The sequence below is a fragment of the Canis lupus genome, chromosome 21 (genome assembly GCF_003254725.2).
Source record: "Canis lupus dingo isolate Sandy chromosome 21, ASM325472v2, whole genome shotgun sequence".
In the NCBI taxonomy this organism is placed as follows: domain Eukaryota; kingdom Metazoa; phylum Chordata; class Mammalia; order Carnivora; family Canidae; genus Canis; species Canis lupus.
In genome coordinates, this window is record NC_064263.1 from 7,200,280 (window position 1) to 7,220,560 (window position 20,281).

At 38.3% G+C, this 20,281-nt stretch overlaps 1 protein-coding gene and 1 long non-coding RNA gene across 8 annotated transcripts in view; one reads left to right on the top strand and one right to left on the bottom strand.

Moving 5' to 3' along the window:
* CEP295 (centrosomal protein 295) overlaps positions 1–20,281 on the bottom strand; it is a 52,856-nt gene that overhangs the window by 12,610 nt on the left and 19,965 nt on the right. For all 7 annotated transcript variants that reach the window (XR_007404757.1, XR_007404756.1, XM_025419286.3 and 4 more), the window contains 11 exons: positions 19,786–19,926; positions 17,151–17,334; positions 16,766–16,930; positions 14,552–14,773; positions 10,378–10,470; positions 10,125–10,228; positions 8,059–8,193; positions 7,487–7,584; positions 4,101–7,278; positions 2,470–2,638; positions 2,191–2,334 (listed from right to left, as the gene is read on the bottom strand). Coding sequence is in view for 5 of the 7 variants with exons in the window: in XM_025419286.3 (XP_025275071.1) it covers positions 2,191–2,334; positions 2,470–2,638; positions 4,101–7,278; positions 7,487–7,584; positions 8,059–8,193; positions 10,125–10,228; positions 10,378–10,470; positions 14,552–14,773; positions 16,766–16,930; positions 17,151–17,334; positions 19,786–19,926 (4,633 nt within the window). In the remaining 2 variants the exon portion in view is untranslated. The remainder of the gene's footprint in view (positions 1–2,190; positions 2,335–2,469; positions 2,639–4,100; positions 7,279–7,486; positions 7,585–8,058; positions 8,194–10,124; positions 10,229–10,377; positions 10,471–14,551; positions 14,774–16,765; positions 16,931–17,150; positions 17,335–19,785; positions 19,927–20,281) is intronic.
* LOC118351838 (uncharacterized) lies at positions 17,514–19,211 on the top strand. The gene is made up of 3 exons (XR_004807983.1): positions 17,514–17,576; positions 17,684–17,780; positions 19,097–19,211. It is a non-coding gene; the product is annotated as an uncharacterized LOC118351838 (long non-coding RNA).

Sequence of the window (20,281 nt, forward strand, 5' to 3'; positions counted from 1 at the left end):
TCAGAGAAACTGGTGTGATCTCACCTTCTATTAGAGGTATGTGATAGAAGTATTAGTGTGAGAAAACATCCAACAGAAACTTTAAGCTAATAAAAAAAGGAGAGAATTTACTATAGAAAAGAAGTTTTACAAAACAGAAAGAGTATTATAGTACACTAATTTTTTTTAGCAGTGAAAAATAATTACACATTAGCATGAGGGTAATTTAACTTGATTTTTAAAAACTCATTGCCAAGCACTACGGTAAATATACGAAACACATAAAAGACTGAAAAGTGGCTGGTAAGGTTCAGGGGTAATGGGTGGGGAGGGGCAGGAATAACCTTTTAGCACTGTTTGTCTTTTAAAACTACTTGCCTGTAATATTTTGACTAAAAGTTTTACCCAACGTGTGATAAGGGCTAGGATAAAAGCTCCAAAGGCTCATGAGAGGGACACTTGATCATTCAGGCCACGTTCACCAGAAAAGGGACACTGAACCTCACTCTTAAGATCATGAAAGGCCTGGAAGGTGAAGCTGGAGACTGAGACTTAATGCAGACTTATTCCTCAAATCAAAGAGAAGACCAATGAAGAGTCTCAAACAGGGAGATGCAAGGGAGATTAGGGAGATTACTCCGAATGTACCATGGAGAAAGGAGAGTACAGCTAGACTAGAAGCAGGAAGACTTGGGAAGCTATAGTAGCCACTCGAGAGAGAAATGATAGCCTGCATTAATGAGTAGGAGTGGCAACAAGCAGACAGATGACAGAACTGAACAAGGAGAACTAAGAATTGGTGATTTTTATGGGGTGTCAGAGAGAGAAAGACAAGGGGAATGTTAAGATTTACATGTAATTGCTTGTCCCTGAAAAAAGGCTCAAGGATAAAGTGGTGAGCGAATATATAGCTTTTCCTTTTAGACAAGATGACATTTTTGCAATCTCAAACATGATTCGATAAATCATAGGAATCAATGCTGAGAATTTCCCAACGCATATTCTAAAGCAGGGAAAAGGACTAATTCCCATACAGCTGTGGTTTGCCAAAAAATGCAAAATAGGAGAAAAGCTATCAAAGCTGAGTAATAAATAAAATTATTATAACCTCCATAAGATAAGAAAGGGGACTGATTCTTAAGAGTTACTCTGAATCTACCTTTCTTAATTTTTTCAGTCAGAAACAAAGGCACAATATTTTATGGCGTAAGACCAAAGCAGCTGTTAATAATACACTTCTAGATACCTTTCTAGTGACAAAACTAATTCTCCCCCTTAAAAAAATTTGCTTTGGGGCAGCCCAGGTGGCTCAATGGTTTAGCGCCGCCTTCAGCCCAGGGCCTGATCCTGGAGACCTGGGATCAAGTCCCACGTCGGGCTCCTGCATGGATCCTGCTTCTCCCCCTGCCTGTGTCTCTGCCTATCTCTCTCTCTCTCTCTTTGTATCTCTCATGAATAAATACATAAAATCTTTAAAAAAATTGCTTTGATAAATTTGATGAGTTATTTACTTGAGTCTGAAACCTAAAAATAATTATGAAATTCAAATGGAGATATTTACTAAAGATCGCAGGGAAGAATTTTCCTAGATAACTACATTCAGGGAGAAGTACAGAGAAGAAATATTCCTGCTTATAACTATCCTTAAAGCATAATCATCCTATAAAAGATACAAGAGCAGTGAAGGTATTCAAGTTGAAAAGCAGGAAAGAAAATACAAAGTTCCTCCTAAAGAAACAGGTTTATTTATAAATATTTTATTTATTAGAGAGAGAGAGAGAGAGAGAGAGAGAGAGAGAGAGTGCATGTGAACATGATTGGGGAGGGCAGATAGGCGGCCTACAGAGAGTGTAGGAGAAGCAGGCTCCTTGCTGAGCAGAAAGCCTGACCTGGGGCTGGATCCTGGGACTCCAGGCAGATGCTTAACCTACTGAGCCACCCAGGTGCCCCAAGAAACAGGTTTAGGAGGCAGATATGAAAGGAAGTAGAGGGAAGCAAAAGTGTCAGAAGCAGAGGATACTGAAGAACTTTTGTCTACAGGAAACAGGTTTTCACCATCTACGAGAAACTAGTTACCTAATGTCACATTTAAGTCCAAAGTTTAAATACTATTCATGTAAACCATTTTTTTCTTTCCTGAATACTCACAGCCTGTTTCTTCAAGACAAAAAAATTAACATCGTGAAAAAATTTTATCAAACCATATATTACCTAGTACAGAAGTTCTGCCACTTGCTGGTGATTCTACCTCTGGTATAGCACTAAGTTCATGTTGGTTCAAGTCCAATCCACATTTAACTTTTGCTACAGGGGGCTTTGAGGATCTCCTGCCCAGTTGCTTGTCCAGAAGCTCGCCTATCAAGTCAGTGACAAAGTCAGGCATAGTACAAATCTGTTAACATACTACAAACTTTTCCTCAGGCAGCAAGTTGAGGGAGGCGAAAGCAAAAAAATAATCAGGATAGTTACAATAGTATGCAATTATCTTACCACTCTGCTTGGTATCACTCTCTCCTGAAAGCAGCTGATTATCACCAGAGTTGCTCCTACTTGCAGGACTAATGCTTCCCTGATCACCTTCTGCTAGGTCTTGGAGTTGAGGAAGCCACTCTCTGAGCTTCTGAGTTTCTGTGTCATTTTCGGCTTTGGGCTTACTTATCTGAAAAAGTGGACAATTAAGGGTGGGGATGGCATAGGACAAGGATCATGTGAAGAATTCATTAGATGTGTATTGCTCTTCTTAAATTAGAACCTCAACCAAATAAACAGTTCCATCAATCACACTATTACAACTTTAGAGATTAAAAAATGAGAAATGCTTCTAATACTGAAAGTGATACTTCCATTGAAAAGTATAGGGATCCCTGGGTGGCGCAGCGGTTTGGCGCCTGCCTTTGGCCCAGGGCGCGATCCTGGGGACCTGGGATCGAATCCCACATCGGGCTCCCGGTGCATGGAGCCTGCTTCTCCCTCTGCCTGTGTCTCTGCCCCTCTCTCTCTCTCTCTCTGTGTGACTATCACAAATAAATAAAAATTAAATAAATAAATAAAAATAAAACATTTAAAAAAAAAAAAAGAAAAGTATAACCTTTCACAGGGATTGAACTTGAAAACTTAGCCTCCACTGTATCTTTCAGTAAGACATTACACTTGGGTACACCCCGTTTCCCCCCGCTTTTCTTTCCCCATTACTTTTCCATAAAAAGACCAGGAAATCCCTAGAACTTAAGTTCTCTGAGTTCAACTCAAGCTTCTCTTGAAAGCCAAAGGATTTACAGAATTTTATTTAGGCTAAATCTGAGATTTAGGAAGTGGGCCTTTTAAAATAAAATGGACACATTCATATTCAGAATATATGCCTCTCCCCTACAATGAAACCATGAATGTCAATGTGACCGAGCCAGAGTCTTCTTATCAATTCAGTAACAAACAGCAGGTCTAACTGCCCATCAGTCTAAAATCATGCCAGTTGTTCAGAAAAGGTGGGTGATACTGTTACTTAAGGAAAAAGATGGGACTAATTTTGATTCAAATACAAACGTCAAGCAAGTGGTAACAGAAAGCACAAGATGTGCTATTTGCATAAAAGAAATTCTGCTAACTAGTCATTTTGCAATTTCATTTTACGGTATGGTAAGCTCACAACCCCTTATAATAAAACTTCAAATGATAATCTATGTGGTTTTTTTTAAGATTTTATTTATTTATTCGACGGGGGGTGGGGGGGGGAGAGAGTATGCACAAGCAGGCTACCCTGCTGAGCAGAGAGCCGATTTTGGGGCTCGACCCCAGGTCCCTGGGATCATGACTTGAGCCGAAGGAAGACACTTCATGGACTGAGCCACCCAGGTGCCTTGATAATCTACGTTTTCGATGGTGTTTGCATTTGGCTATGTCAAACTACTGCTCAAAATCAGTTGAGCTTCAAGCAAGTATTAACCTTATAAACACAAGGTAAGGCAGACCAATTTTTATATTTTAATTTACATTGTTTAAGGTAGAAAATTAAAGCAGTTAAGGTCAAACCACTTAGTCTCAATATTAAAAAAACAAACATCTAGTTTGTCTGAGTCATGTTATCTCCATTATTTAATTCCTAGGTATTTAAATTTAACACATACCTGACTGGATTTAAAGAACTCTTTCAAAGTCTGTTGATGTTTCTGTATCTGCTGCTGTAGTGCTGCTTGTCTCTGTACAAGCAATTCTTCTTGGGCTTTCTGGCTATACTGCAGAACTTTCTTCTGTAGATCCAACTGCTTCTGAAGTTCTATATTATCTTGCTGAGTTAGGACAGGTTGTGAAAGACACAGGAGTCTATCTTGAAATTTGGGGATCCCAGAATTGCTTGAAGGAGCTGCATGTTCACTCTTAGATGAATACAATTCACAATTGTTTTTAGATTTAACTTCAGCAAAAGGCAGTGGAATAAATGAATGGTCTCTTTCCATGGGTAAAAACAAAGAGGGAATAGCATGCTCAGAAGATTCACTTTCAGTCAACTGTGTTTGTCTGTCTGACAGTTCTTCCCCACTCTTCTCATTAGACTGTATCACTTCCCTCTGCAAATCCAATTGTGCTGTCAAAATATCTTGCTGAGGCAGAACAGTCTGTGATAAACTCGAAAGTCTATCTTGGGATATTGGGGTCTCAGGATGACTCGAGGGAACAGTATTGTTACTTCTGGCTGTAAGAGGCTTTTGGATTCTTTCAGAGTCAGCAACAGGCAGTGCTACCTGGGATAATGATGAAGAGCCAGTCGGCGCAGATGATACCCTTTTCTCCAATTGACTTAGTCTTTGCATAATTAATTCTTCTTGGACTTCCTGTCTAGATCGAATAGTTTTCCTCTGTATCTCTAACTGCTGTTGAAGTACCTTCAAATCATCATGGTGAGGTTGGATAAAATGCTCAGAAGGTAACTCTTCCTCAAATTTATATTGGCTGGGCAAAACCAATTCTTTTTGGGTATTCTTGCCACACGGAAGGGCATTTCCTTTTGGATCCAAGTGTTCTTGTTGGAGTGCAATCAGGTAATCTCTTTGAGGTAAAACAGGCTGTGATAAACCTCTATCAGTTAATCTTGGTATCTCAGAATGTCTTGAGGAAGCTGTATTATCACTCTTAGTTGAACAAGGTTCTTGGATTCTTCCAGATTCACTAAGACGTAATGAAGCAAATGAATGCTGTACAACTGAGGGTAGGAAGGAAGAGGTGCCAACCTGCTCAGGAGATATTCCTTCCTTCCGTTTGTGCAAAAGTAATTCCTCCTGAGCTTCCTGTCTAGATTGAATGATAGCTTCTCTCTGTGTAGCTAATCTTTCTCCAAGCGCCTTCAAATTGTCTTGTTGAGGCTGGATAAGTTGGGATAACCTCAAAAGCCTATCCTGCAACTGTGGGATCTGAAGATGGCTTTTACTATCACTCTCTGTTGAAAGAGGTTCCTGTGTTGTACCAGACTCAGCAGAAGGGAACGAAGTAAATGAAGGCTGTCCTAACTGGGGTCCGAATGAGGAGTCAGTTTGTTCCGAAGATACATTTCCTTGGGTGTTCTGGCTAAAATGAAGTGCCGCCTTCACTCTGTCTGGCCATTCTTGGTGTCCCTCCAAGCTATCTTGTAGAGGTCGAGTATGTGGTGAATATCCCAGAAGTCTTTCCTGAAATCTCAGGATCTTTAAATGGCTTAAGGGGACTGTACCATCACTATTGACTGACATAAATTCCTGGCATCTTTCAGACTCAGCTACCTGGGACAGGGATAAAGAGGTGCCAGTCTGTTCAGGAGAAATTATTTTTTCTAATTCATGTTGTTGTTTGTGTACAAATTCCTGAGTTTCTTGTTCACCAAGCATTACCCTCTGCATGTGTGACTGTTCTTGAAGTGTCAAATTTTCTTGCTGTGGCAGGTTATGCTGTGGAAAACTATGAGAAACATTCTGAAATGCCGGGGTTACTGGATGACTGGAGGGAGTAACACTCTCCTTTTCAGATAAATAAAAGTTCTGAATTCTTCTAGGCTCAGTTTTAGCAGGAGTTTGTGAAGCAACTAAACGCTGAGCAACCACTGGTGAAAATAACAAACTCCTCTGTCCAGACTTACCGTTTCCCAAATCCCTTTGTCTATGCAAAAGCAATTCTGTCTTGGGTTCATGGCTAGCCTGAAGAGCATCCCTCTGTGTAGTCAGCTGTTCTTGGAGCAACTTCAAACTATCATGCAAAGGTAGGAAGTGCTGTAGGAAACTCAAAGACCCATCCTGAGATTTTTGGTTTTCAGACTGGCTTGAGAGAAGTCCCTTCTCACTCTCGGATGAATACTGCTCCTGGATCTTTCCAGAATGAGTGCCAGCAGAAGGTAGTGAAGTAAATAGGTGCTGAGCTACCTGAGAAGGGAGAGAAGGGGGTTCAGTCTGTCCAGACCCTATTCTTCTACCCAGTTCACTCTGTTTATGTACATGTAATACTTCCTGGGCTTCTCGCCTAGCCTGAAGGCTATCTCTCTGAGTATTTAACTGTCCTTGGAGAAATGTAAAATTATCTTGCTGTGATAAGACCGGCTGTGAAAAACTCAAAAGCCTATCTGGAAGTTGTGGGACCCCAAGATGGCCTGCGGGAACTGCAGTATCACCCCAGGTTGGAGAAGATGCCTGGATTCTCCCTGATTCAGCTCTGGCAGAAGGCAGTGTAGCAAATGAATCCAGAGATCTTACTGGAAGGGATATAGAGAGGCCAGTCTGTCCTTCCAGTTCTTTCTGTTTGTACAAAAGCAATTGTTCCTGGGCTTCCAGTCTTGACTGAAGAACTTCCTTTTGTAGGTCTAACTGTTCTTGGAGAGCCTTCAAATTACCCTGCTGGGCTATAATACTCTCTGAAGATGGCAAGGATTTATCCTGCATTTGGCTGAATACAGAATGACTTACAGAAACGGTACTTTGCTTAGGCTGTTCCTGTGATTCCAAAGACTGCTTGGCTAAAACATCTGAAGTGATTAATGTGTCTGTTGTTGTTTCTGCCTGTCTTTGTGGAAAGAGACTCTGTCTTGGAACCTGAAAATAATCTGGTTCTAATTCGGAGATCTGTGAGGATGGTATAGGTTGATATTTATTAGGACTCAACTTGGGTCTCTGATCTTGATCCCAATGCTCTGATGTAACAGTGGGTCTTTCAGGTTTCCGTGGTAATACTGATATAAGAGAATCAGTTATTGATGAAGTAGCTAACACGGATGGGTACTTTCCTTTTAACATGGTCTGATATTCGAGTAATCGTTTCCTGGCTGTTTCAACAGATTGTCTATGAAACCTACCAAAAACAAACATAAAAAAAAAAAACCATTATTCTTTCTTGATGGAAAAAATGCCCTATATTCTCAAGTGTCTATGCATTAAAATTAACAAACAGCAATTTAGGATTGGCCATTATCATGATGCAAAAGGAACAACATTCATAGTGATTTCTGGAAGATGCAGTCACACTCTGTATCACATATAAATTATATCCTAGCAATTACCTGTTTTGTTGTAAAAGCTGATGTTGATAGTTACGAATCATCTGCCTATGATTCTCTTCATCGGAATTTATAGTGCATGGTCCTGGAGCAATACCAACCTAAAAGACAAAGCTACTAATTAAAAGGCAAATCCAGAAACAAGTACTAAAGTATTTTGTGCAAACTGAAGTTCTATAATTATAAACTTTTGTATAGCTTTATTTTTTTTTTACAAGAAAGACTGGTACTTCCATTATTCAGAAATGAAGTGATCAGGCAGCCCTGGTGGCTCAGCGGTTTAGTGCCGCCTTCAGCCCGGGGCATGATCCTGGAGACCTGGGACCCTCCAGAAACTGAAAGATGAAAGCCATTAGATTTGTATAAGCTTATAAGGTATATACATATACCTATGTCTATCTATACAGATACACACAGTGTTACAGTGTATCTATACAGATACACACATACACACATACAGAAAAAAATTACCAAAGAAAAATTAGAAATACATTTTACTTTCCTGAATGCTATGACTGCTCATATGTTCGTATCCCCCGACAATCTATGTAGGAATGAGATTTCCTGTATCCTACCCCAGTCTGTTGCATTCTCCTTTTTTCTTCTTCCAGCTGAGCCCTGAAGCGATCAGTTTCTAATCGTAACTTCTGTTGTTCAATCTGTTCAAGTAACTCCAACTGCTTTTGCTTCTGCTCTTCTATTTCCATTATCTAAGTAAAAAAAGTACTACCACTCTATTATCAATAAACTCATACAAAGAAAAGTTTTTATGTATAACATTGAAAAGAAACAGATCTCCTCACCAAGAATGCCAGTTATCTGAGAAGGAGGTAGTAATGTTTTATGTTATTGCCACTACCAGAGGGAGGAAGAGGGTGAGATGGGAAAAGGGGAAAGGGGGAAAAGGGGAAAGGAGAGAAAGGGAAGGAGAAAACAAACACTGCTTCTTGTGAGAGCACAGAGAAAGCTTGCTCAGCACTGAAGACTCCCACCTCCAGAGAAGCAGCAGATGATGCTCAGCCAAATCCTATGCTCTCATCTTTAATTTTACAGAGTTCTCAGTAAGAAAAATTGACTGAATAAATTAAACTCTCAAGGCCTTACAAATATTTTGACTTCTTAGGAATACCCATCAAGAGGTGTGGTTATCTAGAGGCCAAATAATACATGAGCAACATTCTGCATCTTCTGTCAGGTGTGAAACTGACGGGAAGACAATGGCACAGGGATGACACATAAACTCTAGTATTACACACACACACACACACACACACACACAGATCCAACCAAGTATTAGAATATGTCAGAAGAGCTCCAAGTTTCGTGAGGACAGGATTGAGTCTGACTGGTTACGTGCTAAATCCAGCACCTAGTACAATCCCTGGAACATACATAACAACACATAAATATTTACTGAGTAAGTAGACCAAAGAATGTATACAAGTTTTATTAAGAGGAACACTTCTACAAGAGATAATGAAGAACGATCTTGTTTTTAAAATAAAAAAATGTCTCAATCTGGTATTTTACCTATTTCTAATCAAGCAAGAGTGGCTACAGCTGAGTTCTTGTCTGCAACTTCCTTACTTTGCCTTACTCATAGGAGCCACTGAACTTAGACCATTTACAGTTCTGTATTATCTCTAGAACTACAATGTTAATAGTCAATAGCTGCATGTGACTATTAAAACTCAAATGAGGGATCCCTGGGTGGCGCAGCGGTTTGGCGCCTGCCTTTGGCCTAGGGCACGATCCTGGAGACCCAGGATCGATTCCCACGTCGGGCTCCCGGTGCATGGAGCCTGCTTCTCTCTGCCTCTCTTTCTCTCTCTGTGACTATCATAAATAAATAAAAATTAAAAAATAAAAAAATAAATAAAAAATAAAAAAATAAAACTCAAATGAATTAAAATTAAATAAAACTGAAAACTCAGTCACTCAGTTGCACTAGTCATATTTCAAGTATTCAATAGCCCATGCAGCTAGCAGTTACCATACTGGACATAAATATGGAACATTTCCATAACCAGTGAAAGCTCTATTGGATAATACTACTTTAGAATACAGATTAGAAAACAACTTATCTGAGAAGAAATACTGGTCTATAGAATTCTTACTCCCGAGCTGTTTTTTCATAAAAACTAGGACTATAAATCGACTGGCTTAGTAGCAATTAACCTCTTTCAAGGTAATCTGTGTTAAAAAAAAAAAAAAAAGTCTGGTATTAAAGCAGACCATAATTACAGTTAAGAAGGCTGAATCAACAATTTTTCTTCTGAAATAATATTTAAAAAAAAAAAAAAGCTTTTGAGTTTATAAAGTCTAGCTGATTTCACCAAATATTTATAGAGCCCTTAGTATGTATAAAGCATTGCACCAGAACCTACGTAAACAGAATTTTCGAAAAGACCGTCTGTCTTTAACAAAAAGTATATACAAATACAAATACAAAACAAAATGCAGTAAGGATCAAATGAATAGTGTAAGCAAAGATGAAGTATTCTCTATCAGCTGAATGCATAAGACAAGACAGAATAAGTAGTACCAAAAGTAGCCAGACAGTAAGACAAATTTCACTGATCAAACAAAATTATAGAACCTAGAAGAAAGAAATCTCTAAAAATAAGAAATTTCAGATTACCTGTTTCTGCCTTGCTGCCATTCTAATTCTGACTGCTTCTTCTTGAGGATGAAGTAGAATTGAACTCTGAGCTACAGCTGGGATAGGCTGAACTTCCTTTATTTCTAAGAGAATTCCCAAATCAAAAATTAAATAATTTAGAATTCTGACACTGCCATAATTCTCTTTACTCATTTATCACAAATGTAATTTTATTAGGAAAAAAATGTTAAGGTAAGCAAGCTTAATTTAAAAATGTGATAAAAAGAAATACCTTGTTCCCTTTCAGAGTCTGTATCCATTGAAAGTGGTTTCTCTTCACTAGTAAGTGGTCCAGAATCAACTGTTAAAGTATCACTTTCAGCAACTGTAATGGATACATTATTACAAACATATTATCACTGTAACCTTAAATGTGAACAAAGCAACAAAAACCTGCATTCAGATTAACAATTCAATTTTGGTCCATCTGTCACATTTAGTTAAGATCCAGTCATGTAGTTAAGATCCAGTCATGTTCCAGATGACCACATACTTATCCATTAAACTTAAGCCTCATTTAAGAAGACAGATGGGAGACTAAAATTGTGAACCAAAAGGAAAAAAATGAAGAATTGATTAAAAAGGTTTACTGATAGTTTCAAACACAAGGGAAAAGCACAGAGGAATAGAATAAACAAGGTACCTAAGTTCAAAAAGAGAAGCTTAAGGACTGGCAATGCATCCCTGCCATTTTTGGATATAAGGATTTTTCTTATTTCTGAGATCAGAGAAGGAAGTTAAAACAGTTTCTTGGATCGTATCAGGGTAGTCAGGAACTCTGCATCAAGCATTCACTCACTCACTCACTCACTTATTCTACTTATGTGGTACACACCGGGGATACACTGACAAATTTTAAAAAGCCCTAAAAGGAGGTTTTACAGGGCAAGTGGGATGACAGAAACATTAAATAATCATCTTAAGAAAAAATTACAAAACAAGAAACTGCTAAGTGCTATATAAAAGAAATAAAGGATTAGACAGTTGAGTATCACAGGAGAATCTGAATTAGACTAAGGGCTCAGGTGAGATTTGTTTCAGGAAATGACATTTAGGCAGACATCTGAAAGGCAAGGAGGAATCAGCCAGGTAAAGAATGTGGGGATGCACAGGAATGAGTATGAGGTGTGGCCAGACAAGGGAGAGAATGAATGAAGCAAGATGAAGCTGGAGAAAGCCTATTCATACAGAGACTTAAAAAAAAAAAAAAAAAAATGACTTGGTTATGGATTGACAATGAAAGAGCCTTGTTTTACTGAATTCTGAAACCATATTCTCTCCTACTTTGTTGGCCACTCCTTTTATACTGCCTTTGCTGTCTGCTCCTTCTTTAGTCATCTTCTAAATACTGGAGTCTTTCAAATGGTCTCATAAGCCCTCTCTCACCAAATTCTTCCCCCTAAGAGTTCTTCTATGTTCATGGCTTTAAATATCATATTTACATCTGAGTTCCTAACTTACCTCTCTTGTTTTAAGCTACTCAATCCAACAAATACTAACTGAGCATCTGTTATGTATAAAGCACTGGTCCAGGCCCTGGGGATACAGCAATGAACAAAGCCTAATTCCTAACTTCAATGGCAATTATACTGGAATTAGAGGATATACAGTGTCGAGTGTCAAGACAAGCAGCAAATAAGCCAAGAAAGTAAATTTACGGTCCAGGAGATGCTGGTAAGAGCTATGGAAGGAGTGGACGTTAAGAGCAATGGAGAAAAAGAAGGGTAAAAGGGATGGGGAGTGAGGGGTATGGGAGAAGGGGAGTGCAGAAACTTGCCATTTTATACAGAGTGAATAGAGAAGGCTTTGCTTAGAAAGCTAGGTCTCAGCAAGTATCTGAAGGAAGTGGGAGTACTGCATAGAAATATGCAAGAGCATTCAGGCCAAAAAGACCAGCAATTTGTAAAATCATGTAAGTCACGTTTGCTATGTTTGAGGAATAGCCAGGAAGCCAGCGCCTATGGAGAGAGGTTTGGGAGGAAGGTGTGGTTGAAAATGAAGTCAGAGAGGCACCCGGATGGTTCAGTCAGTTAAATGGCTGCCTTTGACTCAGGTCATGACCTCAGGTCCTGAGATCAAGCTCTGCTAGCCCTGCACTGGGACTCCCTGCTCAGTGGGGAGCCTGCTGCTCCCTCTCCCTCGGCTTGTGTCCTCTCATTTATACATGCTTTCTCTCAAATAAATAAAATCTTAAAAAAAATAAAAATAAAAATGAAGTTAGGGAAACAGAAGTTGAAAGAAATGGTGGGAGGCAGTGTGTGTGGGCATAGATTATATAAGGCTTTGATGCCCCATAAGCACTTTGGTTTTAACCAAATGAATTGGGTAGTTGTTGGAGGGCTTCCCCCAGAGGAATGACATGAGGGATTAATAGGATGACTCTGGGATTAGAATGCAGCAGGGAGGTGCAAAATCTGAAGATAGGGGCAGCCTTGGTTGGCTCAGCAGTTTAGCGCCACCTTCAGCCCAGGTTGTGATCCTGGGGAGCTAGGATCGAGTCCCATGTCAGGCTCCCTGCATGGAGCCTGCTACTCCCTCTGCCTATGTCTCTCTCTCTCTCTCTGTGTCTCTCATGTATAAATAAATAAAATCTTAAAAAAAAAATCTGAAGACAGACCAGTCAGGAGGTTACTGCAAGGGTCTACACTGGACAAGAAACGTAGCTTAAGCTAGGATGGTAGGTGTTGAGAATTAGTTGGAATGTGGATAGGTTTTAAGGGTGAGGCCAACATGATTTGTGATGATTTGGATGTAGGATATAAAAAAGGGGAACTAAAATGACAAGCTTTTTGACTTGAGCAAGAGAATGTTATTGCCACTTGCTGAAATGTGGAAGGATGTGGGAAAAGTGGGGTAGGGGAGGGATATTAAGAGTCCACTTTTGGAAAACTTTAAGATGTAACTACAAGGGAAGGTGTCAAATAGAAATCTAAATGAGTGGAGTTCAAATAGGTCAAGGCTATAAACACCTGAGGTCATCAAAATAAAGATGGTAATGTAAAGTTATGACATGAGCATTTAACTAGGGAGAGTGAAAAGATCTGAGAAACAAGCTCAGGGTACAATGACTAGTGGTTATAGAGATGAGAATAGCAGCAAAGGAAATCATGAAGGAGGAGCCATTAAGTCAGGAAAACTGAGGGTGGTGTCAAGATGTCAAGTGAAGAAATTAGTTCCAGAAGGTTTCCTGTTGTACTTAGGATAGAGTCCAGAAACTGGACACAGACTATAAGTCACTTCTTTCAGAAGCCTGGTAGCAAAATACTTCCATACAAGTCCAATCACATTAAAAAAAAAAAAAAATACAGAGAACAAAACTCTAAAAAGAAAAATCAAAGAGGAATTATGTCATCACAACTCATTTGTTAGTCTGTACCTCCAGATAATGTTCTGCCTTGACCTTTATAACTTCTGGAAATTTATTTAACAGCTTTTTTGTCTACCCAAAAAAACCTTCTTTAAGAGTAACAAAGAAACCAAATATCTGGTGGTATTGTGAAAGAAACAAATAATACAATGTATTCAAAAGCTGTTAACATGTTCCTATTCTTTGATTCAGTAATTCTTTTAAGAGTTCTTCTTAAGGAAATAAAGATGTAGGCTGACTGCTAAATGGATGCTCACTATAGCACAAAAAATAAACTAAAACTGGTTAATTTTGGTTCCTCAGTTACATTGGACTTTATATAGCCGACCCTTGGAAAATGTCAGTTAGAAGCCAAACCCCCCACTTACGACTTTTAACTCCCCACTTAACTACTAATAGCCTATGGTGGGACGCCTGGGTGGCTCAGCGGTTGAGCGTTTGTCTTTGGCTCAGGGCGTGATCCGGGGTTCTGGGATTGAGTCCTGCATCGGGCTCCCTGTGAGGAACCTGCTTCTCCCTCTGCCTGTGTCTCTGCCTCTGTTTCTCATGAGTAAATAAATAAAAATCTTTAAAAAACAAAAACTAATAGCCTATGGCTGGCTAGGAGCCTTACCAATGACAATGTCAGTTGATTAATACATATTTTGTATCTTATATGTATTACATATGATACTCTTAAAATACGTTACTTTTTAATTTTTTCTGTAATTCTAGGCTATGCAGTTTCTCTGTTTTTTCAAATTGTCACAAGCTCCAAAAATCTTCTATTTATGCAGAAAATCCTGCCTATAATTGGACCTATGTAGTTCAAACTCATTTTGTTCAAGGGTCAATCATATATACAAAATACTACTATGTTAAAGTGTCTGGAAGAAGGTTAATGAAGGTTTTTAACATTTACTGCCTTTGAAGTAGCAGCACTATGGGCTTTAAGCATTTTCTTCCTTTTGACCACCATTCTTTGATTTTTCAGGAATGAACGTATTTTTTAACAACTCAGAAAGGGTCTGTGTGTTATGAGACTCTTGGAGAGAACCACCTTGTTCCTGCACAGAGGATAATGTTCTCTCTTCGCCAAAAGTCGCTCCTGATTCGACTGTTGGTGCTTTACTCTCTGTTTCACTAACAGTTGTAGTCACTTCACTTTCATCCTCAGACATGGATTTAATAGTCCAGAGAGATTTTTGGCTTCGGATCTTATTTAGTAATTTTTTAAAAAGAATTTTTGAAGGGACTTGGTGGGTCTTTACTGCCAAGGGAACTAAAAGAAAAGAAAAAAAACCTTATTTAGGACCTGTTGTATACTAAGCAAATTATTCTATTATACTTAGTAACCACCACAAACACTAGTTAAGATAAAAGCACTTTATATCTCTCTATTTTTCACTTATAATTTAACAGCACATACAATTATATTTGACCCCAACTGCAATTTTACAACTAGGAATAATTTTCAATTTAAATTTAAATAAAGGCACCAAAATTCAACTATTTCTCAACAATATGCAACACCAATTTCAAGCTTAAAAATTTATCACAGAGAATGTTTATTCTGCTTGCTAATGATGACAGAATGCATATCACATAATTAACTGATGCAAGATTAGCATTCAAAATATGTTCTGGTCCTTGGGTGGCTCAGCTGTTTAGTGCCTGCCTTCAGCCCAGGGCGTGATCATGGAGTCCCGGGATCGAGTCCCACATCAGGCTCCCTGCATGGAGCCTGCTTCTCCCTTTGCCTGTGTCTCTGCCTCTGTGTATCACTCATGAATAAATAAATAAAATCTTAAACAAACAAACAAAATATGTTCTGTAAGGTTTTATACTCTATCCTAGAGAGGGGTCCCAAATATGGTTCTGCACTTCTTAGTAGGCTACAGAGGAAAACATTACTAGTTATAACCTTAAAGCCAGTCAGGTACTCCCAAATTATTCTATCTGGAAAAAATTTCTCCCACCTATCTCCATAAAGAGATATCTTCAGTTAAAAAAAAATCTTTTAAGTTATTTCCCAAACATCCCCCACCATGGGTTGATAATACAACACCAAAATTCAGCATAGTACAAACAACTCTCTAAAAGGACAAAAACTGTGTTGAAAATACATAGTTCTCTGGTTTAATCAAGGAATAAAATTTAAGAAATCCACTTAAGTTGAAAACTGGTAAATTCTAGTTTTGTCTGACATACTTCTTAAAAAATACTTTCTAATTTTAACTTACAAACAATAAAATACACAAAATCTAAGTGTACAGCTTGAAAAATTTTACATATACCTACGTAACACCATCCAGATCATTATGTAGAACATTACCAGCACCTACTAGGCTCCCTCAGGCCCCTTCCTACTCAATACACCCCTAAAGATAACCACTGTTCTAATCTCAAAACCAGTTTAGTTTTGTCTATTTACTTTTTTTTAAACTTCATATAAATATGGGATTATACTTAGGTATTCTTTTCTGCCTGGCTTCTTTCAATCATCATTAGTCTGTGACTCACTCATATTTAAGAAATTTGTTGCCAATATTTTAAAAAAAGGATTTTTAAAAATCAATGGGATTCTTAGATTCTTTTGAAAAATCAAGAGAGCTGGCAAGATCAAGCGAACAATTCCAAATGGGATCAGCAGGAGCCAGAAAGTAACTGTTCCTTTGGATAAGGCAAGAATTGCAATTCTGACAAACTAGAGATTTGAATAATATTCCCAATTAAAAAATTAAAAAAGGTGGGTGAAACAGTAAAAGTATCTTTGGTGATTTGATTAAAGTCTAAAGATAATGCTGAGCCTTCACAGGAATTCAGAATTGAGCATCTAACTCAGCCTAAAAACCTTCAATTATATGTTCATGTGAACAAAATGACTTTTCTGGGACAACTGGGTGGCTTGGCGGTTAAGCGCCTGCCTTTGGCTCAGGGTGTGATCCTGGAGGCCCGGGATCGAGGCCTACATCGAGCTCTCTGCATGGAGCCTGCTTCTCCCTCTGCCTGTGTCTCTGCCTCTCATGAATAAATAAAATCTTAACAAAAAAAACAACCAAAATAAAAAAAAAAAAAAAACAAATGACTTTCCTCCTATGTATATGAAAAGGATTTTAATGATGGAAATCTAAAAACATGGCTTTTTTTCTTCCATCACTCCCCCTAGTATTAGTCATTTGTTTGGATTAAATTAGATCAGATTTTCCTATTGGCAAATTACTAGCATTTTTCTATGAAATATGGTAATATTCAGGTCAGGAGGAGTTTTTACCGTCTGCTTCACTAGAACATATTGTTTCGGCTTCTGTCACCGGAATGCTTTCAGTTTCTCCTAACTTTTCTTGTTCCATTGAAAGGTCCAGTTCTTCATCTTGGATCTGATCAGTCACAGTGGGCAAAGGTTCTGGTTCAAGACGCAAAATCAGGTTTCCTTTCACTTTTCAATAAAGAAACAGAGATAGGTTTCCATTCTGAAATGACTAAAAAGAACTTCAGCATAAGATTTTAAAGGCCATTACAATTTCTAAGTCTAAAATATTAGGACCACTTTCAACCTGGGAACTTATCCCAACATAGAAACGGCTTCATCAATACAAATGTATTTTCCCACAAAAACACTTAAAAGCATTGTTGAAAGTTTATTAAAAGTGTCTTACTCCTGTCTGCATTGTACATGTCTTCAAAGGCAAATTCCAGCTCTCTCTGCCAATCTTCTTTCATCTCACTGCGTTTGTACGGAAGTTCAACTAGTTGTGGTGGCATCTGTGCTACATTCTGCCTCCGATGAGCTAGGTCCTCTTGTTGTAGCCGTTGGAGTTCTTTCATTAGTTTCTCCTGAGTCTTCAAGAAGAGAGGGACTTAGTCAACAACAGTTCAGTCACAGACTGCAGACAGTAACATTTACAGTAAGGGAGAAGTGGGGAAATCATGAGAAACAGGGACTAGAGTTCCCTCCCAGCCCCTCCCCCGTATTCTGTCATAAAGACATTAATTATATGTTCAAAAAAAAAGAATTGAAAGCCAGATGCCATGTGAGATGCTAAGAACACGGTCTCACTCCTAGCCTAGAGATCAACAAACAGGTAATTAGTAAAATACTAATTACAAAAGTATTAGTATTACAAAAGGATAGTATGTTTAAACCACAAAGCTTCAAAATTGTCTGCTGCTTACAAATCTCCCTTCTCAGGATGGTTGTGAAGTGACAGTCTATATAAGCTGCTGGGGCTCCTGCAATGTTCTCTGTTCCAGTTCTCTCTGCAGCCACCAGTATGTAACAGTCCCAGGTAAGCACCAAGACCCAGAGTGACTGTGGCTTAACAGATATTTCTTGTTACTTCACACTCTTATGAATTCCCCATGATGAAAAGGGATCTGTATGTACCTCTTTAAGCTTAAAAAGTCTGGTTAATATGAAAGTTTAATAAGTACAGTGTTTTAGTGAGGTTATCTAATTAAATTCTGGTGGTGCAGGATAGTGAAGGAAGATAAGAGAAGACCTCTCCTCTCCTGAATTGAGGATGAGATAGACGGGGGTGAAGAGGATGGAGTTCAAGTAAGAAACAATAACTGGAGCAAGAGGCATGGAGATGAAGGCATGGGGCACTGAGAAGAGTACACTGCTCTAGGATACGGGTAGAAAGGGTGCGGAGGATGATTAAGAAAAAAAGATATTACTGGAGAAGCAGGTAGAGGCCAAATACTAGTTACAACAGACACTAGCAGGAAATAAGATCCCAAGGCACAATGGGGTCTGTAGCAAAAAGGCTCCACAGGGAAAAGGAAATCCCCTACCAGTGGTGAGACTGCAGGTTTTGATTACCATTCTCATGTAAGAGACACTAAGTCTACAAAAAGGGCAGAAAGCCTGTGTAATAGTGTTTGCCAAGTGATAATACACACATTACTTAGTCTTCTGTTAAGTTTTACAAAGTCATTTCTTTTACAATAAGATTCAAATGATTTCACTGAATTTACTTCAAAGTTATTTGAATAAATATACTATTTCTGGCTCACTGAAAGTATGACATATTATTCTACTTAAATTATTTTATAATAACAACTACTATCACCATTGACATTTGCTGTTAGTTTATGTAATTCCAGGCATAATTCTAAGGGCTTTATTAAATTCGTTTGTCCTCAAAAACAGACTATAAAACAGAATTCAGAGATGTTAGGTAAATTGCCTGAGATCAATCAGTTAAGCAGTGAGGAAGGGAGAAAATACCAGGCAGCCTGTGGAGTCTACCTTCTTAACCACTACACATACTGATTTATGGAAGAATGTGTTCAGTTTATGATTGCTTTTCACATTTTTTTCCTATCAATTTAAGTCTTAGGTAAGAATTACTGGTAATAATTCAGACAATCAGCTATTTTAGTCATAATTTACTCCCAGTTTATAAAATCTAAAACTTTAAGGGAGGTCATGTATAAATTAGTTAAAACTATACCAAGGAACTTTAAGGCTTTTAAATTCCCACAGAAATACTTAAAAGCTCACTCTTCACATGAGTGTTTGAAACATTCACATGTATTAGTAAAATACAGAAGAAATAATTTGACTTCAAAAATGAATCATTTTTATGTTATCTTTCAGGATAAACATGAGAGAAATGAAGCTAAAAGTATAAAGCCATATATATTGTATAGCTCTGGGACAGTTTTTCAAAGCTTCCTGAGAGCTAGGATCATGACTCTACCTTTGAATCAAGACTCTGCAAAGCCAACAAATGCTCTGCTTAGTAAATATTTAATAAACAGAATCCTAAAATTTGCAGAGCACAAATGCAATTCATTTTTTTCAAAAGATTTTATTTATTTATTCATAGAAACGCAGAGAGAATGAGAGGCAGAGACACAGGCAGAGGGAGAAGCAGGCTCCATGCAGAGAGCCTGACGGGGGACTTGATCCAGGGTCTCCAGGATCACACCCTGGGCTGTAGGCGGCGCTAAACCGCTGCGCCATTGGGGCTGCCCAGAAATGCAATTCATTAAAAGAGAGAAGTAATTTCTTTTCAGGTCATTTCTGGCTGATTAAGATATCTAACTTTTAACAAATTCATCACTATAAAAACTTTTAGAACAGTAACAGACAATGTGAGAACTGATTCACTCAGTCTGAATTTGAAACTGGAAGTAAAAGTTAGGAAATTTGAAATGGCATGAGTCAAAGACTGTTATTTTCACATTCTTTGTAACCTCTGTACTTTGAAACTAGTTACTCATCAGTAAGTTCTAAAGTCTATCACTCCATCTACCAATAGTGGTCCCAGCCAGAATTCTTACTTGAGCCAAATGTATCTTCTTCATTGCTTGGAAACCCCGTGTGTGTGCCTTTTCATGCTGTTCCATTCTCTCCTGCGCCACTTGTTTTTGCCATTCTTCTCTTCTTTTCGCTTCTTCTTCAGCAGCCAAATGAGGATCTGGCTAGCAGTCAATTAATAACATTTTAGACAGTTTTAAAAATTGTGAAACAATGTGGTTAACTAAGAAACGACTTTAAAATCATGCTTTCCTACTTCTATAAAATTAAATAAGAAGAGTTGTATTTGTAAATGCCCACAATTACCAAATGCAGATATTATGAAAAATATCAAACTGTTAGTGGAAGTTTGAGAAGTTAGTTCATTTTATACCAGATTATTCATACCCAGTCACATTTCTCCATCGTTTTAAGAAACCTCAGTAAAACAACAGTGCCATAAGCACAAAGCTTGTAGTTTAAGAAACCACAGACATCAAAGGTCATTCAGGGAAGCAGTGAGATTTGTCTTTGGTTTTC